Genomic DNA, 26,642 nt, shown 5'->3' on the forward strand with positions numbered 1-26,642 from the left:
CAAATTGTCACCCTTAATAGAATGGGGCTTCCAGAGTTGACTCCTTAGTTGAACGCATCTTCCAAAATTGTTTTCTGGGTCCCACACCAGCAACTCCAGATTCCCAATCCAGAATTAATTCTGGCATCAGGATCAAGGCACTTAAAATCAAATCCAACATCTCCTCTGAAGCTCAATTAAAGGTTGATAAATTAATTAATCTATGTCATAATAAGGATAAAGATTAGAAAATGCTATTAAAATGTAAAAAAAATTAAAGTCAACATTGCCAAGATTGAAAGTATAATTTATTTTATCATCAAACCAGGATATAGTTTTATCGCAAATTATAGCTGAAGACAGCAAAGTAAATTATAATATTTTTATACAGTTTTAAGTGCTGACTTACACAATTGGTCCTACAATTCACATGTTATTGTGTTTTATATACTGATGTGTTTTAACTTCTGTTTGACATGAGCTTGTACAAAAATTAGAACTAAATATTAGGATTTTTGTATTTGAATATGTCAAAAACTATTAATGAAAAGGATTCATTTCTTGTTAATATAGATGTTGCCAGGAATGCTGCAATTGGATCTCAGGCTCCTCGTACATCCATTGCTGACTTTGGTGGTTCTGTGCAAGCCCTAGTTGGAGACGGGAACACACAGAGCTCTTCACACACCAGTCACTCATCAGTGTTTACATTTGAAAACCCAATCCAGGTTCAGCCCATTCTTTCATCCAGTGCGCCACAGGACTACCTCTTCCTGCACCAGTGTATGAGCAAGAAGACCGAAAATGCGAGGTATCAATCTGTAACTAAATTCATATAATTTTCAAAATAGCAGGACAACATCTCACTATGTGCAGTCAACAGGACATGTAACAGAGTTAGGTCATGTTTTGCGTATATTAATCGGGGATGAAAGGCCGGAAGTCTCCAACCTCGCGTGCAGCTGGGATTCTCCGGTCCTGCTGCAATGAATAGAGTTTAGGCTGAGTCCCAAATTCTCCATTCTCGCTGGTGGTGGCGTGAACGAGATTGGAGAATCCCGGTCAAAGGCAACTGGATCTGACCTCAACAACATTAATTTACAGAGATGATTATTTAATGAGAAAATTAGCTCCCCAATCATTCTACATTATTTTTTCAGTGGAGTGAAGAAATGAGCTTAAGCAGTATCATCCAGTTCATAGTGTGTTTGTATTTGAAAAACCAATTCTTATATTTGTTAGTTAAACTTTTTCCTCCTATACCTGTGATTATGGTTTATGTATGGTCCACCTTGATTGGTCCAATTCATTGGTGCAGAGCTAGTGTACATAGAAAACAATAGTGGCAGCTAAATGTTTCATGGATAAAAAAAATTGTGCAATTTGCTGTTTGAAGGCAGAATTCTGCTGAAAATATCTATGTAAGAGTTTTATTACTTGCAGAGAAAATTTGAAATATTGGAACTGCTCAGGCATTTAAATAGTTCACTGGTGACCTCTAATGGCAAATACCCAGTACTGCAAGATTAAAATAGAGTCACAGAGTCTACAATAACGTCTAAACCTGAATATTTTGACAATGCCAGGGCAAGCATGTCCAGAAAACAAAACAGAGGACCACATAGCAGTACACTGATACTTCTGTCTTTAATTTGTATAGGCTCTGATTGCCTGAATCAGTAGCAGGAGGAGATTCAGCAATGCATTCCACATTGTAACAATTTGTGGAAACTAATGGGTGGGATTCTCCAGCCCCATGTGCTCATGCTCAGATTGGGGCTGGAGCATTGGGGAGGGAGAGATGGAGGGATGTTAGATTCAAGAATTTGCCAATACCTCGTGGTAAATCTCTGATAGAAGTGTACGAGTTTATTAAGAGTTCCATTGCTGTCCTTACAAGATGCCACAGATAGCTCTAATGTTCTGTCTCTTACAAGTATTATTATACATCATTGTAGAGAACACTCATTCACATTCATCTTCAGAGGTGGCTAACGCTAATCGGTTCTGACGTCTGATCATGCCCTGTTGACGAGATGATGGTTTTTACCAAGGTTAGCTGATCATGAGCTGGGAATGTGCACACAATACATCTCAGCATGTTGTAACCTAGAAACATGCCCCAGCTGCAAGTAAAACCTGAAACTTCCATAAGAAAGTGTTAACACAAATACATTGTAGAAACTATTATAAGAAGTATAAAGGAAAAATAAAAGTTATCTTCCCACTGTGGCCATAGCATACTTAGCACCAGGGAGAGCCCCCTTTAGGATTCTCCCCACTCCTGCACCCCAATATAATCTAGTTCAAGATAAGCGAGAGCGTGAACCAGGGTTAGCATATTTAAATTCTTAGTTGGTTCCTCATTGAAATATGCTCTGTCAGTTTTAACCAGATTCTCCCTGCACTTAGGATTCTCTGACCCTCGGGGGCAGTGGGAATCGTGATAGCCATGCTTGAGAGTGGGGAGCTTGAAGGCCAGTGAAACTCCTGGGTGGTCAGGGAAATTGCTGGGTAGTGCTCTGGCACTGCCCCCGGCACCCTGGCAATGCCAACCAGCAGTGGTCAGCGTTGTCAGGTTGACAGTGCCAAAGTGGGGGCCTGAAGGGGATGGGGTAAGTGAAGGAACTGGAAGGGTGGGGGGAGCAGCATGGGGAAGGGGATATGAAGGGGGTGACCCCAGAGCAGGGTGTTGCTCACTTGGAGTGGGATGGTGCAGGTACCAGCAAATGGGGGGTTTAGTTTTAGCTGGCAAGTGGGAGAGGGGGAGAGGGTGAGTGGTGATGTACGATTGTATGGAAAGGCCCTCTGATTTCCAAAGACCGGCCTTACCAGTGTCCCTAGGTCCCCACTCAAAAAAATATTCCAAGTGTAGGTGAATTCAGTGAGAATCTCCCCAGGCGCCAAAGAAATTTTGAAGTGTAGATGAATTGTAAACTGAATCTCATGACTCTCTCAATGGGAATTGCATCACCCGCTGGGGTCAATGCTTAGAATTTTTTTGAGCGAATCCTGCCCAATACCTTTTTTTGTCAATTAGCTTAAATCCTTATCCTTGTGATACTGATCCTTTTAGAACAGTTCTGCTACCTTTTTCAGAATGATTTCCTTTTCGACAGGTCTATCTAACTATTGCGCCATTCACTGCATTTCCAACTGCGTTTCCTTCCACCACTTTTTAAAAACCAATGTAATGTAGTTTATTATCTCTGCCATGCCTCATCTTCCCTTCTTCATCTCTGAACAGTCTTATCCCCTCAATTTACTAATTTTTTTATTTTCATTAAATTCATGACACCGTGATGGAAGTATTGTAAACTACAAAAAGGACAGTAACAAACTTCAAAGCAACATAGAAAAGTTGGTAGAGTGGGCAGATAGAGGGCAGAGGCAGCACAATAGGAGGAAAGTGAGATGATACATTTTGGTAGGAAGAACAATATGAAATAAGGGGTAAAATTCTCAAAAGGGGTGCAGGGGCAGAGGGGCCAGGGTATACATGTGCAAAGATCATTGAAGGTGGATGGACAGGTGCAGAGCAGTTGAAGCATGTAGCATTGTGGGCTTTATTAATAGGGGCATAGCATACAAGGACAATGAGGTTATGATGAACTTATACAAGACACTAGTTGGATCTTAACTGGAATACTGTATACAATACTGGGCTCCACATTGTAGGAAGGATGTGAATACATTTGAGACAGTGCAGAAGAGGTTTACAAGAATAGTTCCAGGGATGAGAAACTTCAGTTAGGATGATAGTTTGGAGAGATTGGGACTGTTCTCCTTGGAGAGAAGAAGACTAAAAGGAGATTTGATGCAACTGCTCAAAATCACGAGGGAGCTGACAGGGTAGACAGGGAGAAACTGTTCCCGTTCGTAAAAGGATCAAGAACAAGAGGGCACAAATTTAAGGTGATTTGCAAAAAAAGCAATTATGATGTGAAAGAGAACTTATTCACACAGAGGGCCCGATTTTACCATCAAGTTGCACCCATTTTCAGGCGCGAAAATTTGGTCGTCAGGCATGAGACGAATAGTGTGATCCACGCCTACCTCTACACCTGTTCCCCCTTTAGCAATGGCTGAAAATAGCCGCCATCAGAACCATGCCCAAAATGGGCATGCATTTAAATTGACTTAATGGGCTGCACGCCCAAACTTACTGGCACTTCCCCCTTTATCACTGCGTTCACCTGTCCAGATTCAGCACGAAACAGACATGGTCCGCAAAGGTCCATTTCAGGTGCTCCAACTTCTGAGGAGGTAAGTTCAGAGCTTCCGGCGGTTCTCTGACTCAGATCGGTGGTGGGGGAAGGGGAAGAGAAAGAGGGTGGCAGGTCAGATGGCTCTCTGGTGGGGGGGGAAGGGTGGCGTGCCAGGTGGCTCTCTGGTGGGGGGGGGGCAGAAGTGTGTCAGATGGCTCTCTGATGGGGGGGAGGGAGATGGGTCAGATGGTTCTCTGGTGGGGGGTGCAGAAGGGGCAGGGGGTCCACTGCCAGTCTGCGTGCGATCAGTGGGGGAGGAAGGGGGCAGTCTGGATAGTGGAGGAAAATGGGGTCAGTTATGTTGTGGGGGTGGGGCAATGTCTGTGGGGGCCAGGATTAGACATAATCAGGCCCGGGCGCGATGTGGCAAGGGAGCGTTTTTCTCCTGTAGTGTTCTGGGTGTGTTAAGCCCCGCCCAAGTGTTTCTGCAGTGTGATTTGGAATTGCTGCTATTTTTTTCAGGCAGAGTGCATATGGGAGGCCTGAGAATGGGTCTAAAAGTAGAGCTGAAACACTCTTAGTTTCAAGTCCACCCAGCACTTAGAATGAAAATGGCAAAATAGGGCTCAGAGCGTTTGGGCCTGGAATGCACAGCCTGGAAGTGCAGTGGAGGCAGGTAAATCGAGACATTCAAGGGCATCAGACGATTATTTGAATAGAAACAGTGTGCAGGATACAGGGAAATAATACCCGTTCGGAGAGCCAGTGCAGATATGATAGGCCAAACGGCCACCTCCTGCACCGTAACAATTCCTTGGCTCTGTGAAGTGATAACTATTTGCTTTCCGAGTGTCTGCTGTTTGTTGGAATGTTAACCTTTACCCTGTTTTTCTCCGTTTTCTTTTAAAATATTTTTTATCTTCTCCAATTCTGCTTTTTCCCTCATTACCTTAAAGCCACCCTTGTGCTCCTTCCCTGCCTCCGATGGCATATAGTGATGATAATGGCAATGTTATCAGCATTCGTCTTTATTAAGTGTTAACTCAGAGAGCAATTTCCAGCAGCGACACCTACACAGTTATTTGCAGCAGTCCAACAGGAGTTGTTGGATTCATCCTGCTCCTCCATAAGTTCCATTACATCAGTAGCTTGTCAAGAAACTCAATGTTGAACTAATTTAAGGTCATGAATTTGTGTACTTCTCCACAGATACTTTCTAATTACGCTAGAAAAAGTTAGAATTTTTCCATTCAAGTGTGTGATTTTTTTTAATGGAATAATAAGTCATAATTATTGCCAAACAACTTCACTGATGCTGAAAATTAATACTTACAAATCTTGAGTGTCATGTCTTCAGATTTTAATTATTGCTGGAGATTATTTTACTTTTCCTTTCTCTTTTATGTCACACTCCTCAACCCAACTTTCTTTCCCCCTCTTTATTTTGTTTTCTGTACTTGATTTTAGAGTGAATGAAATACTCTAATTTCCCGGGTTAGCCATTGTGAGTGCAAATTTAGATTCAGTACCACCCATTTGGGCACTCCAGCTGCTGTTCAAGGATTAAAATGGAATCTGATGCCTGCACAAATCATATCGTTCTGATGAGGGTGTTGGCTGTGTGCAGGTAACCCTCCCTCCATGGAATTATACAGAGCAAGTAAATCATAGATCAGTCAGTGTACAATGCTGATTCAATTCCAACTGTGCTGTTTTTGCCTTAATTGCCCACAAAGTGGTGATGAGCTATCATGTTGTTGCCTGGCTGCCTGCCAGTTCATATGCTGCAGGTACATCCACAATGCTTTCTTTTTAACTCTCTTTCCTGGGATTCCTCCAGATTCTGTTTTAAAGATATTGGACAGATTTTGAAGGGTCAGGAGATAAGTTACTCATTGCAGAACTCCCAATCTCTTACCTGCTCTTGTAGCCACAATATTCATATCACTGGTCCAGTGATGTTTCTGATCCATGTTAAATGTAGGATTTTAATGGTGGGTGTTTCAATAATGGCAATGTTGTTGAGTATCCAGAAGAGAAAACTAAATTCTCTACCAGTGATGGCATTGCCTGGCACTTGCATGGCATGAATATTACTTGTCATATATCAACCCCAGCCTGGATGTTTTCAAAGCATACAAGCATGGACTGCTTCAATAGCTGAAGAATAATGAATTTTAGTGAACACTGTGCAATCATCATTGAATGTCCCTGCTTCTGATGCTTCATGGAGCTGAAAATGGTCACCTAAGGAACTCAAACAGCAATGTTTCTGCATTCAGATGATTGACCTTCAATGGTCGCACCATCTTCCTGTATGCTACATATGATTCCAACCAGCAGTTTGTGAAACCGCTGATGCTCATTGATTTCAATTTTGCTAAGGCTCCTTCATTCCACATGACGAAATACTGTCTTGATGTCATGGAAGGTCACGCCACCTCATATCTGGACTTCAGCTCTTTTGTTCATGTTTAAATGAATGTTGCAATGAGATCAGGAGCCCAGTGGCAGGGTGGAACCCAAACTGAGCGTTGGTGAGCAGGTTATTGTTGAGTAAGTGCTATTTGGATAGCACTATCAATGTCAACTTCTGACAAATTGCTGATAATTGAGATAAGGCAGCAATTTGCTGGGTTAGATTTGTCCTGATTTTATGGACAGGGCATACCTGGCACTTTTACATATTGTCAGATAGATGCCGGTGTTGTAGCTTTACTTGAACAACTTAGCTAGGAGTATGACTAGATCTGGAGCACAAGTGTTTAGTGTATAGTATCGCTGTTGTATAGCTGGGATGATATCTGCTGATGCTTTTGACCACTTTATTACTGGCTGCTCACAAGAATTATTATAATGAGCAGATAGCAGAACATTTAGGCTGATGCTGCAAGGTGATCCTTCCACCCATTTTTGAGGCAGAGATGAGTGCTACCCAGTTTGGACCCTTTCGTCTATGAGGATTCTTCAATCTGGTTGAAGAGATGCACTATTTTAATCCTGCTCACACAGGCCCCAAATCCCCTATAGAGGGGATTGCAGTATTTTAAATATCTGCTGGGGATATCTTGCTGCTCAAAAGCCCGTGAAAAATGTGTGGAGAGCTGTAAACATAACGAACAACGTACAGTGCTGACCACATCATCCAGACTAATCTTATTCCTCATTATTTAACTAAGCATTCTGGATGAGTTAGCATTTCTGTGCATTGAATCCGTCATCCTGGTTGGCTTAGTCATATCCACAGAATGGAAGTCAGTTGCATGCCCGAGAACTTTCTTACAAGGAGTTAGCCAAAGTCAGATGACAGTAGGACACTCAATGCCCTGCTATACGGATGCATAAAATCATGAAATGAAGGCCCTAGGCATCAATTACTGCATGTGGAGTCACTAGCTGACGACAGAAGAAAATGGTGACACCTCCAATGGGCTGGCATCCACCACCATGGTGACCAGTAGCAATAGCAGCTTGGCAACAGATGCCAACGCTGAAAATAACCATTCACTATGACACTGGGTAGTTCTTTGTGTGACAGAATCTTTCTGTCTCAAGGATTGGCCTCTTCAGCCATCAACAAAGGTTTGCCATAAAAAGGCACCTGATCTGAAATGCATTTGTTGGCTGCCTGCCCATCATCTTTCACAGTTGGATAAATGCTAGAACTGAACTAATTATGCTAGCCTCCAAGCTCAAACCTAAACTTTTCGCACACCTTGCCATGTTCAGTTAAATCCTCTCTCACTGTTCTATTGGTCCTCTCCTCTAAGATGTTGGAGCCTTTTCAATTCAGGCGGAAGACCATTCCATTTTCTATTATCTTCCCATATTCCCAAATTGATCCAATGTCCCAAGAATGCAAAGCTTCCCAGTAGCCCTGAAAAAAGTTGAAGTTCCTAATGTATTTTTCCTTAACTTGTCACTCAGAGAGCAATAGAAGCAAACTGGAATTTACTACCTTTTGAGGTCCTGTTTTTCAATTCAATTTAATCTCTGCCAAATCCCAAACATACTTCTACCTGTTTCCAACATGGATCATGTGTTTTCGTTTTGCTCGCCTTCCCTTCCCAGAAATTTCATCAACATTTTTGTGCTATGCTCCACTCTAACACAAGATCATCTGCTGTAAAAATTCAATCTTCAACAGTTAGTGCAAATGTGGGGCCCTAGATACACCTCTGGCCACATTTTCACTTTACTCATATATCATGAGGGTCTTGTACAATGCCATTTCTCTCTGACTAAATGCCTAATTTAGAAACATAAAGAATGTTAACCTGAACTCCAAATAGCATCCAAACCTCTTTCTTCATTGCATGCAAATATGAGTAATATATTTAAAAAATTGTGTTCCACTGCATATCAAGGTTGGCCTCCTTTGAGGTAAAACCACACTCTCCTGGTCTTTCACACACTTAAGACTTCTCGTAAAACCACCTAGCCTATATGCATGCCTTCAAGAAATTTTCAAATTATGATTCCCATTAAACATCATAATTCATTCTCTCCATTCCCACAGTAATAGATTACATTTTTACGCTTCAAATATCAATGAAAGTCATGATGACTTGGGGTGGGAGGAGCTTATTTGATGGCCACAGATAGTAAAGAGATGTTAGAGGGTCAATCACCATGACTTATTCTCATGCAACTTCTAATGGACTTTTCGTTTATTCTTGGGATGTGGACATCAATGACAAGGCCAGCATTTATTGTCCATCCCGAGTTACCCTGAGAATGTGAAGGTGCCTTTTCTCCTTGAATTACTGCAACCTTTGTGCTACTGAGCTCACAGTTTTAAGAAGCAAATTCCAGAATATTAACCATTGAATATTAACCATTGAAGGAATGGTGAGATGGTTCGTAGATGTGTGACTAATGATTTGCTTTGTCGGACGGACGTGGGTCGGCTGGACTGGTCAGAAAGGCACAGGTCGGCTGGGCCAGTCAGACAGGTGAGTAATAGTAATTTACTATTACTCAGTAAATCATTCAGGCTACATATTTTTTTCTTAATGCCATGACAGTATACAACCTTTTACTGCCTATGCTTCTAGGGAGTTAGCACTCCAAACACTGAGGGGAAGGAAAAAAGAGCAGGTTGAATTATTTTTCTTTATTCTTTCATGGAATGTGGGCATCACAGGCAAGACCAGCTATTGATGCTTCTTTAACAAGCCTCCCTCTGCTTGCAGACAGGTAAACATTTTACCATCAATATGATCTTCAATAAAATGATCTGAGATGGAATAATGTTGAAATTACACATCTGCCATCTCTACTCCCAACCCCATTTCAGAGGTGCAAATCCTCTACTTAATTGAAAGTTGACAGGTGGACATCTTTAGTATCCTGTGAATTAAAATTTGAGAATGGGAATTTCCCAAGTTTCAAGCAGGAATTTATGAATCAGTGTTCTGCTTCCATTCAATACAAAGGGAATGGCTGAGTATTTTGTTACTCTGGAATTCAAAATAGTAGGGATTATAATATACTCTGTAGAGAACAATAACTTTTAATAAGAGTATCAAACTTTCAGTTACTGGCTAAAAGAATGATATGTCAATATTCACGTTTTACAAACTTTTGCTGTGACAAAGAACTAAAAACACTATTGACTAAACACCGTTTTGTTTTTGTAGGCAACTTAAACTTTAACTACAGTAAAGGACATTCTGCTTTTATTTTTACCATGCATTACAATCCACAGTTATGTCTGGCTTCCACTGGGTTTGTGTATCCATGTTTCACTGTGTAGTTCACTTTGAGTGACTGCCTCCAGGCATTTTGCTCATTTTTTTGGAGAAAGCCTGCTCTAATCATTCTTCTTTCCTTGGGCCATGCAAGGATAAATCTCCCAGAATCCTTAGATGTCTGCTGGATGTGTCTCTTTGATTAGAGACCGTCTCCCTTTTACATCTGGCTACGGTGGCTCTTGAAGCAAGCAGCTTCTTCTTTCCTCTGACCTGATCTGGACTGGCTTGCTGTGTTATTCATTGATTTGTAGGAAAGCCTGAAAGGTGTTCCAAAAATGGCTTCCTCTTCAAGTTCCTGCATTCATTTCTGAAAATTTGTGGCTGATTTTGTAATAAAAAAGGATAATCCAGGTCAATGTTTATGCCTGTTGTTCAGGACTCACCCACAAGTGAAAACAGTTTCTCCATGTTCAGCCTATGAATTTTAAGATCTTTATCAATCTCCTCCTGGTTTGCTCTTTTCCAGAAAATAGAATCCCAACCTATTGAATCTCTCACAATTGTTGCACCTTCTCAATTCGGGCAACATCTACGTAAATATTTTCTGTACTTTCTCCAATGTTTCAATATTCCTTTTGTAGCAAGGAGGTCTGCACAAATGTGGTCCAACCAATGTTCTATATAAATTTAACATCACCGTTTGGGTTTATATCCTCTTCAACTCTTCAAGTTGGCAAAATTCTTTATAACCTTATCAATCTGCAGTGCTCTTTTGGCGATTTCTGTGTATACCTAAACTAAAATCATCTACTTGAAAATGCCCATGTGTGTCAATGTTATATAAAGAATCAGTGGTGCTCAGTGCCTGAGGAAAAAAGACAATGCCTGATATCATGCATATCATACTCTCAGCACATTCTTGATCATTTAATAACCAGAACTTTACTTTTGAAATATTGCCATAAATCTTATGGTGGTCATCAAAGAAATGTCGATTGACTGTAGGAACCAATTTTCACTTCAGGAAAATGTTGTAAACTTTGAAAATTCTTTGGTGTTGATATTAACTTTTATTCAGGGCTTTTTTGCATAGATGTGACCAGGATATAATAGCGATACCCCTTCACTCCCCTGTTTTCAAATCTTGTATTAAATGGCAGTACGTTGCTTTATTTTATAAAATGGACTTTGAAAATGTTTCTTAACTTCTCCATCTTTTCCTCTGCAATTGTTCAACCTGAACTCCATAATTGAATTCATTACTTGTGCTAAACTGGAGAACGTAATGTTCACTGGTGTGAGTTAAAGATATATTGTAGTATTGGCATAATCAGTAAGATGAAGCATTAAACTCATTGCTATTTGTTTCCATTTATATTATCCAGGAGTGCCAGTTTTTCCCAGCCATTACAGCTGCCTGGTCCTGCAAAAAGAAATGGAGATGCATCCTCACAGAAGTTACCACAAACTAATTCACATTGTGTCAATGGGGTCATTGGGCAAATCCATGACTTACATGTTTTACCAAAACCAGAAAAGCAACACATGGAACAAAGGGACACCACAGCTTATGATTTGCCTAGGAGTCTGGGATATGATGGTGTGGTCAAATTTGGCTCACCTGGGTTAGATAATGACGAGGAAGAGGTGTACACATTTAACACTCCCAATAGTACTCTTTGTAGGCGACTTAGTGAGATTTCGACAGACTCCTACGAAGCTCCGTCAACACCTATGTCCAGTTACAATATTCCAAGGACATTCACCTTTGACAGAAACCACAACCCGCTATCCACAGGCACTGGTGATTCAGCAGCTGCCCCTCCTCCACGACCACCAAAGCCTGCACAGATAGATCCAAAGCCAGAATGGGGCAGCCCCAAGCAATGTACTCGCAACAGCAAAGGAAAACAAGCATCGGCTGCAGCAACAATCCCCAGAAGAAACACACTCCCAGCAGTTGATAACAGACTTCACAGAGGTAATGGCAAGTGAATGTATTTAAAAATATTTTAAAGTTCTTTGAAGGAACCATGTGCTGTGGATAAAGGGGAACTGGTGGATGTACTGTTCTTAGATTTCCAGAAGGCACTTAATAAGTTGCCACATCAAAAGTTATTACATAGAATAAAAGCTCACAGTGTAGGAGGTAACATATGGATATAAATTAAAGATTGGCTAGCTAACAGAAAACAGTTGGCATAAATGGGTCATTTATGGTTGGCAGGATGTGACAAGTGGTGTGCCGAGGGGATCAGTGCTGGGACCTCAACTTTCTATAATTTATAGAAATGACTTGGATAAAGGGTCTGAAGCTATGGTTGCTAAGTTTGCTGACTACACAGAGATAGGTAGGAAAGTAAGTTGTGAATACAATGCAAGGAGGGTACACAGAAGCATAAGTAATGTGAATAGGCAAAAATCTTGCAAATGGAGTATGTTATGAGCAAAAGTGAAATTGTCCATTTTGGCAGAAAGCATAAAAAACCTTATCTAAATGGTGAGAGATGCAGAACTCTGAGGTGCATACAAAGCTGGATGTCCAAGTTTATGAATCTCAAAAGGCTAGTAAATAGATACTGCAAGTAATTAGGAAAACAAATAGAATGTTATTGTTTGTTCTGAGAGGAATTGATTTCAAAAGTAGGAATGTTATCCTTCGGTTGTACAGGGCATTGGTGAGACCACATCTGGAGAATTGTGTGCCATATTAGTCTCCTTATCTTAGGAAAAATGTAAATGCATTAGAAGCAGTTCAGAGAAGGTTTACTAGACTAATATCAGAATAAGTGGATTGTCTTATGAGGAAAGGTTGGAGAGTTAAATTTGTATCAAGAGCTTAGAAGAGTAAGAGAAAAGTTAGTCAAAGCATTTAAGATCTGAGGGGTTTTGACAGGGTGGATGTGGAGAGATGTTTCTTCTTATTGGAGAATCTAGGAGTCACTGTTTAAAAATAAAATTTAAGACTGAGATGAGGAGAAATGTTTTCGGTGAGGGTTGTGCGTCTCTCGAACTCTGTTCCTCAAAAGACAGTAGAAGCAGAGTCTTTGTTTTTAAGGCAGAGTTAGATAGATTTGTGATTAATGTGGGGGAAGGATATGAAAGGTTCTCAGATGTAGTCAGGGATGTGGGGTTGAAGTTACAATTAGATCAGTCATGATCTTATTAAATGGCCGAACAGTCTTGAGGGACTGAGTGGTGTACTCCTGCCCCTAAATCATATGTTTGCAAATACTCCAAGTAGCCAGGTAGCTCCAGGTATATAATTTCCTGACTGGTATCTCCTGAACTGAGGTTCTATATCTACACTGTTTCACAGTGACATCCTTGGAGTAGCCCACAAATCTACCACATCCCACCTTGACTTTAAAATGAATAAAAAGCAAAAAGTTTAAACACTGGAAATCAACGAAACACTCAGCTGATTAGGAACATAAGAACTAAGAGCAGAGGTATATTATCTGGCCCCTCGAGCCTGCATCTCGAGAGAAAGCAATTTAGGTAAAAATCTTTGTCATAACATTGTTTTGTGAGTGTTTCAACATTTTCTGTCTTTGACTCAACAGTGGATTATATAAGTGCTGCAGAGATTAGACTGACGTCTACAGCAACAATAGTTTTTCACATTCCACAGTTCAAAGTCCAGCTATTCAGCTACATTGGGTAGAACATAGAACATCGAACAGTACAGGCCCTTCGACCTTTGATGCTGTGCTGAGCTACGTCCGAACCCAAGATCAAGCTATCCCACTCCCTATCGTTCTGGTGTGTTCCATGTGCCGATTCAATAACTGCTTGAAAGTTCCTAAAGTGTCCGACTCCACTATCACAGCAGGCAGTGCATTCCACACCCCAACCATTCTCTGAATAAAAAATCTACCTCGGACATTCCTCCTATATCCCCCACCATGAACCTTATAGTTATGCCCCCTAGTAACAGCTACATCCACCCAAGGAAATAGTCTCTGCACGTCCACTCTATCTATCCCCCTCATCATCTTATAAACCTCTATTAAGTTGCCTCTCATCTTCCTCCGCTCTAAAGAGAAAAGTCCCAGCTCCCTCAACCTTTCCTCATAAGACCTATCCTCCAAATCAGGCAGCATCCTGGTAAATCTCCTCTGCACTCTCTCCAATGCTTCCAAATCCTTATATGAAGTGACCAGAACTGCACACAATGTTCCAAATGTGGTCTCACGAAGTTCCGGTATAGTTGCAGCATAACCTCATGACTCTTAAATGCAAACCCCCTGTCAATAAACACTAACGCACTATAAGCCTTCTTCACAGCTCTATCCACTTGAGTGGCAACCTACAGATGTGAACCCCAAGATCTCTCTGTTCCTCTACATTCCACAGAACCCTGCCGTTGACTATGTAATCCGCATTCAAGTTTGTCCTACCAAATGAATCACCTCGCACTTATCAGGGTTAAACTCCATCTCCATCAGAACAGTTTTGCATCCAGTTCTGGTCACCACAATTTAGGAAGGATGTGAAGGTCCTTCAGAGAGTGCAAAGATTTCCAGGGATGGTGGGAGGAGGGTTTAGTTACGAGGTTAGGTTGGAAAGCTTGAAGTTGTTCTCTTTGGAGGAAAGGAGATTGAGAAAGATCTGACATAGATGTACAAGATTATGAAAGGTTTACATAAGGTCGTCAAGACACTCTCCATCGGCTGATCCTATCAATGTCTCTTTGCAGTCTACAAGAGCCCCCCCACCTCATCCACTACTCCACCAATCTTGGTGTCATCAGCAAATTTACTAACCCACCCTTCAGCCCCCTCTTCCAAGTCATTGATAAAAGTCACAAATAGCAGAGGACTCAGCACTGACCCCTGTGGTACACCACTGGTAATGGCCTCCAGTCTGAAAATTTTCCATCCACCACCTCCCAATGTCTTCTATGAGACAGCCAGTTACTTATCCAATTGGCCAAATTTCCTTCTATCCCACATGTCCTTACTTTCTTCATGAGCCTACCATGGGGAATTTTATCAAACACCTTACTAAAATCTATGTGTACGACATCAACTGCTCCAACTTCGTCTACACACTTAGTTACTTCCTCAAAGAATTCAATCAAATTTGTGAGGCAATATTTACCCCTCACAGAACCGTGCTGACTATCCCGGATTTAGCTGCATCTTTCCAAATGGTCATAAATCCTATTCCTCAGGACCCTTTCCATTAACTTACTGACTACTGAAGTAAGACTAACTGGCCTATAATTATCAGGGTCATTCCTATTTTCTTTCTTGAAGCGAGGAACAACATGCGCCACTCTCCAGTCCTCTGGCACAATCCCTGTGAGAAGTCTCACAACACCAGGTTAATGTCCAACCAGTTTATTTGATAGTAAACCCACAAGCTCTCGGGGTTTGCCCTTTCGTCACCTGAAAGCTTGTGGGTTTACTATCAAATAAACTGGTTGGACTTTAACCTGGTGTTGTGTGAGTTCTTACTGTGTTTACCCCAGTCCAATGCCGGCATCTGCACATCATGACAATCCCCGTGGATAGTGAAGACCCAAAGATCAAAGCTAAAGGGTCTTCAATCTCATCCCTTGCCTCCAAAAGAATCCTAGAATGTATCCCATCTGACCCAAGGGATTTATCGACTCTCAGGTTTTTCAAAATTGCTAATACGTCTTCCCTCAGAACATCTATCTCCTCCATCCTATCAGCCTGTATCACATTCTCAAAAACATGGTAGACAGCAGTGTGATGATGATATGACACAAACAGTAATATAGTGGCTGTTATCACATTCCAGTGCACTGGAGCATGTGCACAGAAATACAGAATGCAAAGATTCTGGTTTAAGACTAAATCACTAAGTTCCTGACCTCTGCTTTACATCTTTGGGAAATTACCATGTAAGGTCAGTGCCCTCCTGAGGTATATATCTCTGTCAAGTCACTAGTATCACTGTGGGTGATCAGTTAAGAGTGGCATTGATTGTAACTTGCAAGCAGGTTATTGCATTGCCTTCTTAGTCCCAGCAGGAACGTAGTCTGGAAAAACCTGCAAGGAAGAAAAACGGAGCAACAAAGAAAATGGACTGCCATTTACACTGTACTGATACCAGTGCCAAACCAATTTGAAAGTCAGCACTAGAGAGACCAGTATTATACAATAACACTGGAAATGTCCTGACTGGAGTTATCTCTCACTTCTGCAACTACAACAGGCAATCAGCAGAAACCCTAGACAGACTGTTTTATCAAGCTCCCTGCAGACGTTTGATTCAATTGCAGATCAGCAGGACTCCTGAGGAAAGTCCCGATGTGTGGGTCTATAATAATCCGTCATTTTTCCTTTGTGTCGGGATTTATTTGTTACTCATTTAGCAAGCAAAAATGGAGCTGTACAAATGCCTTACTATTTAATTACATACTTAATATTATAAACTTATTATTTGTGATTTAATATCAAAAATCATGTTTCAAGTTTAAATGTATGTTTTACAATGTGGTAGTCATCTGGATCTCACCTGTCTGCAGAAAATATCAGAAATTTAGGTTTGCACTGCTCAGCATTTTGCTACCTATGGTTGGACTTGACTTTCCAGTGTGCACTTGATTTTTCCAATTTGTGCTGTTGGTGATTGTGGGTTCTTGCCAGGACATCAAAACATTCAACCTTAGATGTATCCTTATAAAGAAAAGCTGAATTATCGTGTTCAAAGGAATAATAACACAATCTTATTTCCCTGGTAATTTAGTCATGTGTAAACTCTCTTCCAACCAGCTTCTTCGTGTGAAACGTATGATTATCCGTGTCATGCTGCAAAAAATGAAGGCCACTCCGTGGAATCTGTTAATGATGGATTCAGCTCTTACTTGGTAAGACACGTAAAGAAATCGTATTTTTACAACTGAATGGCTCATTATATTAATAATAATATGCTGGTATCTGTATCTTTGACAAATTTTGTATTACCTTGCTACGATCCCCACAGTGACTGATAATGTTTTAAAAGAAACTTAAACTTCCAATTAATAACGGAAAAGGATGACGCAATAAGCGTTCATGTTTTAAGGTGTTTACTGTAACAAATTACTATCAACTGAACACTATCTTGGTACGCAACTTATACCTTAAACTAGAGAATAGTATGTTCATCTGATAAACTTCTGTCACATTGCACTCTCCATGGAATTACCGTCCTTATCGCAAACAATCCACAGTTACTCCTAGCTTTCAATAGATTCACGTTTCCCCCATTTCGTTGAGTAGCAACTTCAAGTGACTGCCTCCAGGTATCTCACTTAATTTTCAGAGAGTTTCTTAAATCGATGATTCTTTCCCTCTGGTCATACCAGGGCAAATCTGGAATATTCTGATGGCTCTTTGATTAGAGACTGTATCCTGCCTGCTGTTGGCTGTGGGTAGGTGATAAAACTGAGCAGATTCTTATCCCTACTGACCAAGTAAAACTGCTGTCTGTGATATTCATTTACGTGCAGAGATATCTGTAACCTGATCTCAAAAATGATGACTTCTGCTGATTATCTATTTTTGACCTCAATGGTCTGTCTTCTTAGAAGTTAATGAAGTTGCAGCACAGCCATTTATAACCTGATCATTTTAATACTTTTCTTGATTCTTGACTCAAGAGGAAGATGGAAAGAGCTACATTAGGTGGTTAAAGGATTCAAGGGTTATAGAATAGGGCAAGATATGGAGTTGAGGTAGAAAGTCAGCCGTGATAGTTGTGAATGAAAGAGCAGATTGGAAGCCCTAGTCCAGCCCCAATTTCATTGTGTTAGGAAATGACCCTCAAGAGCAGCAAACAATAAGTAAAATACCGGAACTCTTTAACTATTACTGGATTCTGAAATTCGTATTAGTTATTAACATCAATGTTCAACACCACGGCCAAGAAATTATTTTCATTTATCTAGCACCATTAACAGAGAAAAATGTTTCTTGCCATTTCACGAGGATGCAAATAAGCACCAAGATAAGATCAGATGGGGTAATCAAAGGCTTTATCAAAGAAATAATTTTAAGGAGAGACAGAACAAGGAGAGAGAATTGGAGAGGCACCAAAGATTAACAGAGTTGATGAGTGTGTGGATTCTCGGTGTTTGAAAGCAGAGCAAGAAATGTTGGAGGGAGGAGTGTGAGTAATACTCAAGACATTGGAGTCAGACGTATGCTTGAGGTGGGGGAGGAGGTTGTAAGACTGGAGAAGATGAAAAAGATAGATATATGCCGAAAACCTCCAACCTCATCCACAGCTGAGATTCTCCAGTGCTGCAGCATGAATGGAATTTTGGCTGGACAGCAAATTCCCTGTTCTCACTTGCAGTGGGCCAACCTCGGATGAGATCAGAGAATCGCACCTGTAGAGGTGCAAGACTATACAGGAATCTAAGCACAAGGATTAGTTTAAATTTGAGGTACTGAAAATCTAGTAATCAATTGATGTCAACCAGGATAGGAATAATGGACATAAGGGACTTGGTGTGTTTTGGATATGGGTGGCACAGGTTTGGATGAGCTTATGGTGAGCCAGCATTCTTCCTAAAATATGCTGCCCAGCACTGGACACCATAGTGCAGCTGAGGCCAAACTAACTGCTTAACATAATATCTTTGCTTTTTCTCTGCTTCTATTTATAAAGCTGACGGTCTCTTGTGCTTTTTAAATAGCCTTCTCAAATTGTCTTGCCACCTTCAAAGATTCGTGTACACGAACCACTAGCTCCACTCTTCTTACATTATGTATTGTTTTTGAAGTAGTCAGCTTTTTGGGTGTTAACATGTATGAATCATATTTAAATATTTTGAGCATAGTAGGAACATCAGAAAGTTTACTTATCTATTGCCACTTTGCACTTACAATTTATCGACCTGTCAATTTTGTGATATCTCTTTTAAACCAAGACAGTTTTGATGTTGTAAGAAATTAAAGGTTGATTATTTTCATCCATCGTTTTCCAAAGGGAGAAGTCTAAACATCAAAGATATAAAGGGCACGTTCAAACTTTTTTAGTTCTGGTCTGAGGAAATATTGAAAGTAAATTATGTTTTCACAGAGAACAAAATGCAGAACATCTCATTCAGAAAGCGTGGAATCCGAAGACAATTATGTGCCAATGAACCCAGGTTCTTTGTCTTCATTTGTTAAGACCACTGTGGAGAGCAGTCAGGATGCCTACATGCCCATGAGTCCTGGTCCGCACCACTTTGACTTCCCTGGATTCTCCTCTGCTACATTCCCCACCCGGAAAGGAAGCACAGCCTCTCTCTGCCACAAACCCAACTTTCCTGGAGATTTGCTGCCACCTCCAGTGAACCGTAATCTCAAACCAGACAGAAAATGTGAGTTTTGTCAGTTTCACTTACGTTTATCTGGAAAGTATACGGCTTTTGCAAAAGATGTACAAATGCATTATTTCAACACGTGCTGCTATAGTTACATTAAAAACTGTTAGAAATATGTGGCACGTCTGGCAGTGTCTGTGGAGAAAGGAACGGAGTAAACATTTCAGGTATTGGCCTTCTGTCAGAACACATGATGAAAGGCTAGATTATTTATTTAGAGAATGCAAATCCCCAAAGCTAAGCTATTAGCCATCTCACTTACTGAGGTTAAGATAATCTGTCACTCAGTCTGTATGTAGACAGGACGTTCATTGGTAATGTGCAACATTCTTGTGACTTTCTGCATCTGCATAAGGTATTTGTGTACTGAGGCCCCAGAGGCAGAGGTTGGCTGCTTAGTGGCCCTGGCCTGCCCTGAACCCATGTGGCAAGGACCACTCTCACTGAGGCAGCTCAAAGCCTGCCATTCAATAGATGGGGTTTGTCACAGTTAACTTGTGAGTGACTTCCTATATTTCCCATTCCTCGATCCAAAGGGTGCCTGCCATTAGATCTTGCTCAGGAAGGATGCCAAGATGGTTGGTGGGCAGTGGTTAGATAAGAGGCCTGGACCTGAAATATTAACTCGGTTTCTCTCTCCACAGATGCTGCCAGAACTGCTGAGTATTTCACATTTTCAGCATCTGCAGTGCTTTGCTTTTGGATTTGTGCTGGTATCAGGTTCAAAACAAATCATAACCTATTATTCTAACTTGTACAGTTAGTGATCTGGATGCAATACAGATTTGTTGCAAGTGACAGAAGATTACTTTAAAAAAAAATGCTCATCAGGAAATGGCTGTCACTGGCAATGTTCCAATTTACTGCTCACATTTTGTTGCCTGAAACAGTGATGACATTGTTAAACAGCTTCATTATGGTGATGCTGATGTAGCCGCAATAGTGTCATAATGTTAAATCATCAATTGTAGGACTATGACTCGGCATGATATTCCCACAGCACACCAAGTCCTCACTTAAAGTTGCAGCTGCGTTCCGGAAATTCATGACTTTTAAATGGCTTTATGTGAATCACATTTTCCCATTAAAACCAATGTAAAGTTGTAGTTGGATTTATGGGACCTTCCTCATCAGGCAAAGGAAAGCATCAAACCATTATACCCTGTAAGTTGAAATACTTTACATGGCTAAATGAAATAACTATTCAAATAAATTAGAAATATGGTAACTACATACTTACAATACCTCCCTCTCACCACTGACCCTGCTTCCTGAACATGCTGTTCACCACACATCCCACTCTCTGATCGCCCTGGCTGCTATTGTCCCATCCTCTTGATGACCATCCAAATTTTGGCATCTTCCATTTCCTGATTCTCTGACTTGTGGCCTCTCCTGCTCCCTGACTCCCCCTCTCATCAATCCTTGCTCTTGCCACACCTTCCAATCCCTGATTCCTCTACCCACCACTTCACCCCTGAACCTGTGCTCCCATTCAAGATCCAGGTTCAATTTGAAGTCACAATTCTGGGTTTATGAAAGTGCGAGTTCTGATGGTGCAGAAGTGCCCGCTTGAGTTGTAATACCATGTTTATTTTAAAAACGTGGCTTCTCTCTTCTGAATCCTTGCTGCAGGTGAGGGGTCAGAGATGAGTGGCAAAAGTAACAGCAGCTTCAAGGGTCATTTAAAAACTGCAAATCATTTAAGAACCGTGACTGTGGTATGGGTGCCACCATACTGGTAAAAGTAGTCTTGAAGCTATCCCAGAAAACTATCCAAGAGAAACATCAGGCTCCTTACATGTAAACTGAGGTGACCTAACACTATTTTTAGGGTCTTTCCAGAAAAAAGTTTTGATTGAGCATAAAAAGAGGATGGGATCTGCTCCAGCCAATTCATCAATTCTGATCAGTGGTGCCTCATCAGAAATTGCCACTAAAAAAAAATTTTTGGTCATTTTTAAATTGCAAATTATCCTGTGAAGCCAAGAAGATGGGGGTATTTCCCCAACTGCACAATCCCCACATGATTTGAACATCCAACATCCTCACCTTGCCACTCTAATCTCCACTTGGGAACTTACTACTTGGCCACTGTAGCTTCTCCAGCTACCTGGGGGTGGGTGCATAGCAATCACTGGCAGCTCGTGCAGGAAATAGAAATCAGGCATTAACTTTGGGTAAACCTTGGGTCTCTCAGCCCTCAGTCAGTTCACCACCAATTATAGCCCAGATAATGGACCCAAGATTGTAATAATTTCTACGATATTTTCTGCAGGACATTTCGTTTCAAAAGAAAGTTTTGCCAGTTTGAAACTTTGATGAAGTACGTTATACTCAGCAGTTGTATAATTGTGGTTTATATTTCAGCCAAAGCAGGACCTGTGGAAACAAGAAACCACACATTCATTGATGAGCTTCCCTTCAAGTCCCCCATTACCAGATCCTGGTCCAGACCCGTGTAAGTGTCTTCTTTAAAAAAAATCCATCAGCAATAACTTACAAAACAAACTCATAGGAAGTGAAATTGGCTTTGTTTAGCTGCACAAAATGGGCTTGTAGTGAAAACAGTAGATGTGGAGCCATTTTGAAAAAAAAATTATGAGAAACTGGCTCACCTTTTTTTAAAAAAACAGCCATGGATAGAAAATTAAAACTATCCAATCACTTTAGGTTAAGGCAGGGCCAGAAAGGAGCAGGGCATATGGGGGGTGTGGGGGGGAGAGATGCACTGGGATCAGTGGGAGAGGGAGGAAGGAGGGCGATCGAAAGTGGTCATCGGAGGTGGGGGGGGGTGTTGAGGCTGGTCATTAGGAGAGGGGCAGATCGAGTTAGCCTGGGAAGGCTCTGATAGGCCAGAGATCGCCGGGCTGTCGGGAAGCCAGCAATCAGGAGGGGGAGGTCAGCAATCCAGGTGGGGGTTTGGAATAAACAGGAGACGGGCGATGGGGTGGCCACTGCTGATCAGATCAGCACATGCGCAGTGGGCAACTGAGCACTTGGCTGCCAGTTTCTTGGGCAGAAAGAGCCCCCCTCCCCCTCCCCCCGCTGCCCGACACACACACACACACACACACACACACACACACACACACACACACACACACACACACACACACACACACACACACAAATATCACTTTCCAGCATGAATCTCTCTCAGGCATTCTGTGATGGAGGTTCATTCAGGTAAGTAAGCCCAGAAAATGAATGGGAAATTCCTCCATTTTCCCACAATTGGGCACTTCATTTTTTGGGGAGAATCCTGGCCACAATGTTTATATCAGAGCAGAGTTGAAAAAACTCGATCAGAATTAAAAATAAGCAAAATAGCACCCATAAAGGTGCTCAGAGAAGTCATTGCTCTAATTGACTCTTTGAACAATCAATAAGTAGCCCTGGAGAAACATGAGGAGCTAAAAACAAAGATGTTGAACACTGCTTCAGCAAGCACAGCATTAGAGATATCAGTAGCAACAAAATAATGCACTAAAGCAGAGCATGAGTTGGCAAGACGTGAAAAGGGAAATAAACAGCTGAAAGAACAGCTGGTTGTTCTTTAAGAACAAATGCAGAAGGAGTTTGCAACTTTCAGCAGCATAAAAAAACGAAGACTGTCGTGAACAGTGGAAGAAACCTGAGGAGACTCTGAATTATAAGAAACCTCAAGACAAAGCAATTGAGCTTCACAAGGAAAAGGAAACCCTGTTGAAGGATCTCTGCACTTAACAAGGATCCCTCAGGTCAAAGTTTGTTTCTCTGAAAAATTACAAAGAGAAGCAAAATGAATTTAATTTTACTTTGAAAAACCAGTTGGCAGAGAAGACTCAGCAATGTGGTGCATTCCAGGAGAAGCCAAGAGGTACAAGATACGGACTGAAGGGCATGGAGGCACAATGGTGGACAGTACAGTGGCACAGTGGTCAGCACAGATGCCTCACAGTGCCAGGGACCCAGATTTGATTCCTAGCTTGGGTGACCATCTGTGTGGAGTTTGCATGTTCTCCCCATGTCTGCATGGGTTTCCTCCAAGTGCTCTGGTTTCCTCCCACACTCCAAAGACGTGCAGGTCAGGTGACTTGGCCATGCAAAAAATATCCCTTAATGTCAGAGGGACTAGCTAGGATATATGTATGGGGAATGGGGATAGGGCCTGGGTGGGAATGTGGTCAGTGCAAACTCATTGGGCCGAATGGCCTCCTTCTGCATTGTAGGATTCTATGATCAATGATTCTACGATCTAAACCAGTTGAATTGAAAAGAGACCCATTGAAAGGAAAAGCCAAGCTACAAGTGGATAATGCAGCAAAATTACAGAACAGAAACAAGTTAAGACTTTGCCAGAAACACCTGGCCAACAGTCAAATCAAAATGAAGGACAGGGCCAGGTTCTTCTGCAGACTGAGAAAGAAAAGATAGAAATAAGATTGGAATCTGCAAATTCTATGTTGAAGCTCAAGGAAGTTAGAATAAAATGCACAGAATGCCTCATTTTCTGAGAACTTTTGAGCTGTTGAAAGTGTGAAACAAGTGGAAACGAATGGTCAATTTTTGAAACATTGGTGTCTGGAAAAAAGCATAGCAAATCCCATGGAAAAAGAAAATCCGAGTCCATTCTAGGAATGAATGGAGTGGAGCACACATTCCCATTGGAAGACACAGGACAAATCCAGGGAGCAGAATTTTCCTGTCCCACCTGCTGCCTTGGGCTGGATTTTCCTGTCTTGGGTTGAGCGTGGCTGGAAAATCCCATTCATGGGGCCCTATTTTACCATTTTGATTCTAAATACTGGGCAGACTTGAAACTGGGAGTGTTTCAGATCTGACTTTTAGACCCATTCTCAGATGCCCCCAAATGCACTTTGTCTGCAAGAATATCAGTGATTCTGAATCGTGTTGCAGAAACCTGTGGATGGGGCTTAACACACCCGAAACCCTGCGGCTCCTATCAACACCTCCAACTGTGCATGTGCAGGAAAAAAAGGACAGAATGCTGCACCCCCGCCACATTCTTCCTGGGCCGGCTAATGCCTCCCCCTAGCCCACCTCCATAACATTATTGAACCACTTAACCTCCATCACCCAGACTAATCATGGGCCCCTTCCCACCCCTCCCTCCACTGATCTCTGACAGTGTGACAGCAGATCTCCCTCCTTCCCCTCCACTGATCTCTGGCAGTGTGGCAGGAGATCTCCCTCCTTCCCCTCCACTGATCTCTGGCAGTGTGGCAGGAGATCTCCCTCCTTCCCCTCCACTGATCTCTGGCAGTGTGACAGCAGATCTCCCTCCTTCCCCTCCACTGACGTGTGGCAGCAGACCCCACCCTTTCGCTCCACTGATCTCTGGCAGAGTGGCAGTGGACCCTCCTTCTAACCCCCAGCAATCTCAGGCAGCGTGGCAGCAGACCCACCTCCGCTGCCCCCTCCCCTTTCACCCCACCGATCTCAAACAGAGCGCCATTGGACGCTAGGCACCTACCTCCAAATCGGATTTCTACAGAGCATGTCTGTTTCATGCCGTTTCTGGATGGGCGAACGTGGTGGTAAAGGGGGAAGTGCCAGTGAAGTTGGACGTGCTGCCCATTAAGTCAATTTAAATGCATGAAAATGCATTTAAATAGCTGTTGCGCATGGTCCCAATTGCGGCCATTTTTGGGCCTTGGTGAAACAGAAACCAGCACTGAGGCGGACGCGGATCGCGCTACTTTCACGATGCCCAACTTTACCAAGTTTTCGCGCCCAAAAACGGGTGCAACACAATAATAAAATCGGGCCTATATTGTCTGAACTAAGCAGACGGATTGTTGAAAAAGAGAAATACAATTTGAAGGAGAGCAAAAAGCAAATCAAATGGAGATAACCAAGTACCAGAAACGGAGTACAGTAGTTTCAACACCAATCTGACAAAGTCAACCGAAAACAATTGAAACTACCATTTCTCCAAATGTGACAGAAAACTAGTAGAATTTTCACACCTTCAGACTATCTGAATTTATAAAATCAGAAACTTGGGAGGAAGAAGGATAGGAGGTAAAAATTATATTGTAAAAATATTTGAGTATGAATGTGGGGGTAGGGTGTTTGGCAAGGTAAGGGTAAATGTGGGACTGGAGAACAGAACCACCCCATAATGATGTGGAGAGTGAAATGATAGTAGACTGTTTGTGGAGCAGAATCTGGAAGGACCTGGCATGGAGGTAGCAGCCAGAGATAGCAAGCATGCATGGCAGTACCTTGGATAGTTATGGCTGCCAGTAAATGGTTTATGTTCAACTGGTACAAGCCTTCAGACCTCTTTGAAACACCAGACCATATCTACAACACACTGCAATTTTTATCTTCCACTGACTTGGAATTGCAAAATTTTGAACCAAATAATAATGACGCAGGGACTAGGAAATTAAGGGCCAGATTCTCCAATCTCACCCACAGCTGGGATTCTCCGGTTCCACTGCTGTGAATGGAGATTTGGCTGAGTGCCAAATTCTTTGTTATCTGAAAAGAGTTTGAACTATCATTTCATGAACTCAGTGGAAGGAAAGATTATGATGAAAAATATCAGCTGTCAATTTTAATATACGTTGGGTGCAAAGCTGTAGCTTTTTGTGCAAGCTTCATTCACTGACCTTTTCCTGCCTCACTGAGGTATGTCTCTCCTGTCCTGTATGTTTGTGTGGATACAATCAAAAATGTGTGGGAAATTTGCTGGGGACACAGGCTGCAACCTTGTGTTCAAGACCAGATCAGAAACCCAAGGTATATTGTGAAGCTGATCTAGACCCTAACTTTTTCTTAGTGTGAGAATAAGGTATTTACTCCAGGTATAATTCTATTCACACACTAGGAAGCTTTTTTCAAAACAAACTTTATTTTTAACAATACAGGTTAACAAATCAATTAGTTTAACTTTTTACCAACTAAGATACTTAAACATGACAAGATATAATTCTTAACTGCTAACCTAACTCTTCTAGTTTCAATTTAACAAATATTCCTCTTAAAGACTTAAGCCTCTCTTGGTTATTAATTGATTTTTAAGAGGATTTTATGTGTTTTTACTTGTTAATGGCCTTAGAGCCTTTGAACATTTCTAGACAGAGAGTGAGAGAGAGAGAGACAAAGAGACACCTGACTTCTGATACTCAAACAGCAGCCTCCAGATCAAGAGAGAGACTCGTCTCTTGTTTCAGTTAGGACCATGTAGAAACTGCTTGTTTTTCTCTGCAAGCTTAGCCCCTCATATTAGCACGTGACTCTGTCTCAACCTAATCAAAACCCAAACTGAAATTCCGGGGAAAAAACAAAAATGAACAAAACAGAATCGACTCGGATTAAAATAAATACCCCATTAGCTATGATCAATCATTAGCCTGCATTCTCAGCATGTGAGCTGCCTGGTGAAGACAAATCGGCACCACGTAA

General features: G+C 41.7%; 2 protein-coding genes across 2 annotated transcripts in view; one reads left to right on the top strand and one right to left on the bottom strand.

Moving 5' to 3' along the window:
- Positions 1–26,642, top strand: part of gab2 (GRB2-associated binding protein 2) — a 294,459-nt gene that overhangs the window by 260,871 nt on the left and 6,946 nt on the right. Inside the window, exons 3-7 of the mRNA XM_080197098.1 lie at positions 553–790; positions 11,269–11,864; positions 16,636–16,730; positions 18,932–19,217; positions 21,591–21,681. Of these exons, the coding sequence (XP_080053224.1) occupies positions 553–790; positions 11,269–11,864; positions 16,636–16,730; positions 18,932–19,217; positions 21,591–21,681 (1,306 nt within the window). The remainder of the gene's footprint in view (positions 1–552; positions 791–11,268; positions 11,865–16,635; positions 16,731–18,931; positions 19,218–21,590; positions 21,682–26,642) is intronic.
- LOC145348955 (ubiquitin carboxyl-terminal hydrolase 35-like) overlaps positions 1–26,642 on the bottom strand; it is a 399,754-nt gene that overhangs the window by 240,060 nt on the left and 133,052 nt on the right. The window lies entirely within an intron of this gene.

The sequence above is a fragment of the Carcharhinus amblyrhynchos genome, chromosome 10 (assembly GCF_965287045.1).
Source record: "Carcharhinus amblyrhynchos chromosome 10, sCarAmb.v2.hapA, whole genome shotgun sequence".
In the NCBI taxonomy this organism is placed as follows: Eukaryota; Metazoa; Chordata; class Chondrichthyes; order Carcharhiniformes; family Carcharhinidae; genus Carcharhinus; species Carcharhinus amblyrhynchos.